The 8,396-nt window shown below is 40.4% G+C and overlaps 1 protein-coding gene across 1 annotated transcript in view; it reads right to left on the bottom strand.

Moving 5' to 3' along the window:
• The window catches only part of LOC105527293 (probable E3 ubiquitin-protein ligase HERC6), a gene marked incomplete at both ends in the record, with an annotated part of 47,201 nt that overhangs the window by 11,552 nt on the left and 27,253 nt on the right, over positions 1–8,396 (bottom strand). The window contains 3 exons of the mRNA XM_011963586.1: positions 1,565–1,658; positions 4,551–4,610; positions 5,214–5,332. Of these exons, the coding sequence (XP_011818976.1) occupies positions 1,565–1,658; positions 4,551–4,610; positions 5,214–5,332 (273 nt within the window). The remainder of the gene's footprint in view (positions 1–1,564; positions 1,659–4,550; positions 4,611–5,213; positions 5,333–8,396) is intronic.

The raw sequence follows: 8,396 nt of genomic DNA, 5'->3' as shown, positions 1-8,396 counted from the left end.
AAACTGTGATCCAACCACTTTGGTGGGCACATGTCATCAGGACCTCCTGAGGTTGTGTCACGGGCGTGTGTCCTCAAACTTGGCAAAATAAACTTTCTAAATTAACTGAGACCTGTCTTAGATATTTGGGGTTCATGCTGCCATGTGAGGACACTGAAAATATGGTCATCTATGAACCAAGAAGTGGGCCCCCACCAGACACCAAACCCGATGGTGCCTTGATCTTGGACTTCCCAGCCTCCAGAACTGTGAGAAATAAATGTCTGTTGTTTAAGTTACAGCATCCTGAGCACTAAGAGATTCTGTTAATTATTCGTTTTCAGTGACCCCTTCCACCAGTTCAAACCTGAGTCAGTAGAGGAAAAGAAAGTTTTCTTCCCAGTACAACCCAGAATCACACAATATTGAACTGGAATAGATTTTACAGATGAATTCAACAGGTAAAGAAAATGTGATCCAAAGAGAAGGGATGAAGTAGTAACAGAGATTCATCTCGAATAGATGTGAGTTTCATCTCAGAATAGAGGAGCAGCTTTTTAGTTTATCGGTCCAGGATAAAGTTATCCTGCTTCCCAAACCAATACTCTTTTCCTGTATCGTGCTAGAGATCATCCACCTCTCAAACATTGCTCTGATTACATTGAAAATAAAAATATTGCATCTATTGTACATTTAAGGATTCAATATGAAAATAAATGTCGGCACCTAATAAAGTACCTGGAATACAGTAATTTCATAATGAACATCAGCCCCCTCTTCCAGCCCCAATCATAAACCCACTTTTGCAAAAGTATGACAGTAAGAGAAATCTGACATGGTTGACTCTATCTTGCTTTCAGCCTCACAAGTTGGCTGTCTTTTCTCATTCTTGGGCATGAGCCAAGCTAACTTTGGGAGAAATTTAGTTTACAGTTTAAACGCTAATAGTCTGTCCCAAAAACTGAATTGTTTTTGTAAAACTAACGAAAGTCTGCCAAGTTAGGAGGATGAGAGGGGCTTGAATTCTAAATAATTATCAGCCATTAATCTAGAGGTCATAAGATTTGCAACTTCCTCAATTACTCTTGCAAATAACATCATTATCGTAGAACCTAAGATTGGCCTTTTGAGATGTCTTTTCAGGTTTTTGCATTTCTGACAACTGGATGGTCCCACCTGAACCCACCAGCCAGTCCTGTGGGCCCCACCCAGGAACTGACTCAGCACAAGAGGACAGTTTCTATTCCCTATGATTTCATCTCTTACTCAGTCAGTCAGCATGCCCCCTACCCTAGCCCCCTGCCCACCAAACTATCTTTCAAAAGCCCCTAAGCTATAAGTCTGAGCCTTCAGGGAGATTGATTTGAGTAATAATTCTATCTCCTACACGGCATGGCCAGCCTCATGTCAATTAAACTCTTTCTTTACTACAATGTCATAGTCTCATTGAGTCGATTTTTGTTTCTGCAGTGGGCAGGAAGAACCCTTCGGGCAATTACAGTCATAGTCCCCTCTCATCCAGCTTCCAACAAAGATAAACTGCAATCATATTTGTTCTATATCTAAAGTAAGTATTGGCTATTACCATGGAAGAAATCCATTCCTTTTCTGTTAACTTCTTGAAGGTATCCCTTGCCATTTCTAAGTCCACATCAATGGAAGTTGTTTCTCCAGTTCCTCTTTGGATACAAGAAATGCAAGAAACCACATAAACATAGGGAAAGGGATATTTCTAAAGTTCATATGTCATTTATTGTTTTATTTTATTACATATAAGATACAAACCTTTTCTCAAAGCTTGCCTTTCAAACTAATCAACTTACTTGACATAAAAAATGTTTTGTTTATGTTCTCCTTGTTAAAAGACAGTAGATAACAACTTAGTATCTCTATAGTGGCTACATCAAGTTTGGGCTGCCATATTAATAAAATTTTATGTGCTGAATCTGACAACAGAAACCATCTGCCACCACACTCAGTTTGCACACTAAAAACTAGAACTACCTGCCCCCCACACTCCTTACCATTCATAGTTCGCAATTCCACTGTTTTTATTAGCATGACTTTACTTTTCCAGGAAACTTTTGCCCAGACAAATGGCAATTGTTCATCATGGGAACTTCTTGAAAGACCCATTTAACTCTTCAATGGAGAGCATCCACAGTTTGTGCCCAAAGATTTTTTGAATCCCTTATCTCAAAATCCTTACCTTGCTGTTTCCACCCATCCTGGATTGTTGCTCATTTTCCCAGTCCAAATCAAACCTCCAGCCTTCCCTCTCACATTGAAAGACCTCCTTAAACCAGACTCCCAATTCTCAATAAATTCTGACCTGGTCTTTTCTCTCAGAAACACTACTGAAGTTTTGTCCAGGTGTGCTGTTCTCTCTGGCCTGTCTTATCAACAAGTTGTTTTAGTGATATTTGAGAGGCCAGCATTCAATAAGCCTAATAATTTTTAAATAATGGATTATCAAATATTGTATGCCAGCTGCAGTGGGTCATGCCTGTAATTCCAACACTTTGGGAGGCCAAAGTGGGAGGATTACTTGAAGCCAGGAGTTCAAGAGACCAGCCTGGGCAACATAGAAGAGACCTTGTCTCTACAAAAAAATTAAAAAATAAAAATTAGCCAGGCATGGTGGTGCACACCTGTAGTCTCAGCTACTCCGGAGGCTGAGGTGGGAGGATAGCTCAAGCCCAGGAGTTCAAGGCTACAGTGAGCTATGATCAAACTACTGCATTACAGCATGGGCAACAGTGCAAGATCCCATCTCTAAACATTAAACAAAACAAAACAAACAAAAACGCCAGGCATAGTGGCTCAGGTCTGTAATCCCAGTACTTTGGGAGGCTGAGGTGGGTGGATCACTTGAGGTCAGTAGTTCGAGATCAGCCTGGCCCAACGTGGTGAAACCCTGTCTCTACAAAAACTACAAAAAAATTAGCTGGGCATGGTGGCGCATGCCTGTAATCCCAGCAACTCAGGAGGCTGAGGTGGAAGAATCACATGAACCCAGGAGGTGGAGGCTGCAGTGAGCAGAGATCACGCCACTGCACTCAAGACTGGGTGACAGAGTGAGACTCTGGCTCAAAAATATAAATAAAAATAATAAAAATTTTAAAAAGAGGCTGGGCGCGGTGGCTCATGCCAGTAATCCCAGCACTTTGGGAAGCCGAGGTGGGTAGATCACTTGAGGTCACGAGTTCGAGACCAACCTAGTCAACATGGTGAAACCCCATCTCTACCAAAAAATACAAAAAATTAGCTGGGTGTGGTGGCACACACCTGTAATCCCAGCTATTTGGGAGGCGGAGGCAGGAGAACTGCTTGAACTCAGGAGGTGGAGGTTGCAGTGAGCCGAGCTGTACCACTGCACTCTGGCCTGGGCGGTAGAGTGGGACTTCGTCTCTAAATAAATAAATAAATAATAAAAAAGAAAGAAATATTTTCTCCTTGCTAGATTAACTGATTGATAATAATATTAGGGCTAAAATATTTATGCAAGTACTAAAACAAAGCATTATAAATTTCCCCCTTAAAATATATTCTCTTTTGCAGCCTTTGACATCTTAGGAGTTCCTCACTCCTGAGAAATGAGCATAGATACTTTTTCACATTTGGAAGAAAATAATTTTCACATAGAAAAGATTTTCCCACATGCAGTAAGAATTAGCCTGAGGTGAAACTGTTGGTATCCAACAGTTCCTCTAGTCCCACAAGCTGACTGAGAATGCAGCTGGGTTAAGAACTAGTGGCACTGCCAAGGGGGTTGTACAAGGGCAAGTAATAGCAATAAGGGTTAAGTGAGTACCACCTAGTGGCCAGGAGTGGGTACAAGATGTGTATCACCATATTTTCAACCAGTGAGCAAACTTAAGGCTGAGTTAACAAGAGAGGACCAAGCAAAGGAGAATCCATATAAGTTACACCAGCTGCAGACAGATCAGCAAAGCATCAATCTCCAAAGAGGCAGAGGGAAGCCTAAGACCCTTTACACTGCTATTTCTCCTTCTCTTCCCTTTTACACCCAGGTGCCATATTGGAGAGCTTGGAGGAAGGAGCAGAAATAGAAGACTCAAATACTGAGCATTACAGGAATTATTTCAACTATTGGATCAGACCAAATATTAAACCAAATAGGAGTGAAATCAGATTTTCTTCTGTAGCAGTGAGTTAAAGACAACATAAATAAGATCTATTTTTTAATTGATTGTACACAGTAAAAATGGTAAAGTGTACTTTTGGCTTCTAAGTACTAAAGCAATGTGAGATTTAGTCAATCCCTTATATATACAAAGATCCTGAAAAAACACCATTCCTTCTAGTCAGACAACAGAGTAAAGTGGTATGAAGGAAGTAAACAATATTAATTAGGAATTATAACTTACAGTGGTCTAACAGAAAATTACTTTATAAAATGAAAGAATTCTGTAACAACCTACAGAGTTCTCTGTGTTGGATTTTGTGAGCAAGAATAACAAAATTCGCAAATTAAACCTACTTGAAACGTTTCATTTTAAATATTTTCCAGTGTTTTGAATGAAGGTAAATCTTATGTAAGGTATTACGTTTTCTTTAAAAAACTCGCCCTCAGACAAGCAGGAGATGAAAACATCATTCTAATTTCACTGTAAAAGTAATAACAAGGGGTAAGTCACAACATACCATAAAGCATGCCTTTTAAAAATCTTATTATGTCTGAATAAGTAAATGATGATGTGGAATCATTATTAATGAAAATAACTACTCTCTTAAGAGTCTCCCAAATCCTGGGTATACTTTGTTCATATTATTTCTAAATCTCACCGAAACCTTTTGTAGTCGATTTGTTCAAGTCATGTGGGTTTAACTAAAACCTATCCCTGTCAAGACCAAAACTCATAAAACTCCAAAGGGTAAACTATGAAGATATGAAAACAGTCCACCTTATTGACGGCTTTGTGAGCTTTTTTGATTCACTCCTGCAACTCCCTCACCTAGTAAGGCACCTGGGATATCACATGTCCTCCATATATCTATAAATGAGTACATTGATGACCTATAAATGAGTACATTGATGACCTAGTCACAATGTAGAAGAGAATCATTGATGACCTAGTCACAATGTAGAAGAGAATCATGGTCAAAATACAAATACCTTCACAACAAAACCAAAACCTCTATCTTAGGATAAAATTACCAAAGCCTCAGAACCAGATAAAAGTGGCTTATAACTTATCAGACAGAGCCACCTTTTAGTCACGTCACATTCAGTACTTCTTTTCACTGCTATCCATTTTTCTGCCATGGACTGGCTAATTCGGCTTATTTCTGGCAGGGTTTTCCCGGGAGCACTTGTGGAACTAGTATCCTTCAGGGAAGGAAAAAACAAGAATGATCAGGAACACACACACATTCAGTAGTAAATTATACAGTAAATCATCTGGCATGGGTGGTAAATAGGCCCTGCTGTCTTGGGTGGTAGCATTTGGTGGGAGGAGCTTTGGCGTCAGACCAGTAGGGCTATTCCACCTCCGAGTCTGGGCCACTTTGCTTGGTTTGAGCCTTAGTTTCATCATTAAAAAAAAAAAAAAAAAAAATGAACACAGGGCTTCAAACAGATATTCATTGCAGCATTATTCACAATAGCCAAAAGATGGAAACAACTCATGTCCGTCAACAGATGAATAGATTTTTAAAATATACATAAAAATGAATATTATTCAACCTTAAAGGAATGAAATTCTGGCCGAGCACAGTGGCTCACACCTGCAATCCCAGCACTTTGGGAGGCTGAGGCGGGCAGATCACCTGAGGTCAGGAGTTTGAGACCAGCCCAGTCAACATGGTGAAACCTTGTCTCTACTAAAAATACAAAAAATTAGCCAGGTGTGATGGTGGTCACCTGTAATCCCAGCTACTCAGGAGGTGGAGGCAGGACGCTTGAGCCTGGGAGGTGGAGGTTGCAGTGAGATAAGATCATGCCATTGCACTCCAGCCTGGGCAACAAGAGTGAAGCTCCATCTCAAAAAAAAAACAAAAAAAAAAAACCAAGGAATGAAATTCTGACACATGCTACACAACATGGATGAATTCTGAAGACAAGCTAGTGAACTAAGCCAGATGCAAAATGACAAATATTGTATGATTCCACTTATATGAAGTATCTAGAGTAGGCACATTCATGGAGACAGAAGGTAGATTCAAGATTACCTAAAGCTGGGGGTGGAGAGGGGGAATGGGGAGTTATTATTTAATAGTTACAGAATTTCTGTTTAGGGTGATGAAAAAGCCTTAGAGTTGGATGAGATGGATAGTGGTGAGAGTTGTACAATATTATGAAAGTAATTAATGTCACTGTCACTACATTGTATACTTAAAATGATTAAAATGGCAAATTGCATTTATATATATTTTACCACAATAAATAAAGGGAGATAATAATACCTACCTCTCTGGGTTCTTGTTAAGATTCAATTACAGTAGGTATAAAAAGCTTTGGGTTTATAATAGGCACTCAATAATCAGTTTTCTTGTTCCCTTTAATCACCCACAAGTGTTTACTTTTATGTCCGTAACTCTCAAATTGTTATGTGCATCCAAATCACCTGGTGGGTGATTCTGGTGGGCTTGTTAAAGTAGATTGCTGGGCTCCACCCCATAATTTCTGATTCAGTGGGTCAGGGTAGAGCACAAGAATTTGCATCTAACAAATTCTCCAGTGATGCTGATGCTGCTGGTTTGGGGACCACGCTTTGAGAACCATCGTTCTGTATAATACTTTAGAGCAAATAACCCAGCCAGGGGTTTCAAAAATCACTGTCTGGAAAGAAAAATCCATTTTCAATACAGTCTTCCAAAGGCATTGGTGTTCTAACTTATACCTATGCCTCCACTGCACTTGTTATGAGCCAGGAAATCCTGCATCATTTTGGTTTAATGCTAATCCTGAAATAAAAGACCCCTTGAAAAAGACAGGTAACCACGGCTCTTAAAGTTCCCTTCAGCTTCTTGATCTGAGTCCTGGGTTTTCCCTGTAGTTTGATCAAGAGGAAGATTTTTCCCCCACATCCCAGGAAACTTGGGACAATGAGGTGCTCCCTCTTGGCACTTACATACCATTTCTTTATTTTCTGCTTCAAAATCCCTAGCTCCTCCCAAATGCACGGCATGAGACTATGTCATCTGCCTCCTCCTCTTTTGTAATCTTCTCCCAATGTCCTGGTCACTCCCCTTCATTCATCGAAAGCTTTGGCACCTTGCTGACTGTCTTCCTCACAGCACGATTCCCATGGTCACCCTTCCTGCCCTCGCTCTTGGTAACTTCAGAATTGATGAACATTATCTATCTCCCACCTTCATCTTTCAATTCTTAATCATCTCCGCTCTTTTCCTCTGCTCCACCGCAGCCACACATGCCCTGGATCAGGGTTTCCAAACTGACACTGTTGATATTTTGGGTCAGATAACTCTGTTGTGAGCAGTTGTCCTGTGTATCATAGGATGTTTAGTGGCATCACTGGCCTCTGCCTATCAGATGTCAGTAGCAGCCACTCCCAACACCGTGGTCTCCCCTAGTTATGACAAACTACAATGTCTCCAGACATTGCCAAATGTTTCCCGGAGCACGAAATCACCCCTAGTTGAAAACCACTGCCCTAGATATAGGTGAGAAGCTGGATGTTATCATTATCAATTGTTCCATCTTCTAAATTTCTACCAGAAATGTTCTCTTCTCTCACCATCATACACCATCTTTCAGATTCACCTCCTTTAGAGTAAAACCCGCAGTCTAAGATTCTTTTGTGCACCGGGATCTCCAGTTCATTAGCCCTGTTGTTTGTCCATGATTCATCACCCTCTTTTGTCCCCCTCACCCAGGTTAAATTCCATGGTTCATCACTATAATCACACCTACAACTCTTTTGTCCATTTCCTATTGTACTTACCTAGCAAAATTCCGTCTGTAATTAAACTTGACTCTGAATTACTCCAAAATCCAACTGAAGCAGCCTAACATCACTGGAGAAAGCTGCACAACTGTGCAGACTGATTTCACGTTAAGCCTATGACCACAGATTTCAAATGGGCACCTGACACTGTCTATTGGATTTCAAGGCTACCTGCTTTTTCCCTCTCTAAGACAACTGCCGCAACCCTTCCTTTTCTTCCTAAACCTTTCATACTCCTCTGCTTGCTCACGCTCAGATGGGGACCTTGCCTTATGCATCACTGAAAATTGAAGCAACTAAGCAAGAACTAATCACCTTCCCACCATCAACCTACCTGTACCTGCATGTTTCTTATTACAGCAGAATAAATACATCTGTTCATACCCCTTAATCATGCGTTAGATTCTGCTTCCTCTCTCCTACTCTCAGACATTGCTTCTGTAATTATTCACTCTTTTCTTCTCTTTCTTTTTTTTTTTTTTT

This window comes from Colobus angolensis, unplaced genomic scaffold (assembly GCF_000951035.1).
Source record: "Colobus angolensis palliatus isolate OR3802 unplaced genomic scaffold, Cang.pa_1.0 Scaffold615, whole genome shotgun sequence".
Taxonomy (NCBI): domain Eukaryota; kingdom Metazoa; phylum Chordata; class Mammalia; order Primates; family Cercopithecidae; genus Colobus; species Colobus angolensis.
Note: the sequence above shows the minus strand (reverse complement) of the source record. Positions and strands in the feature narration are given on the sequence as shown.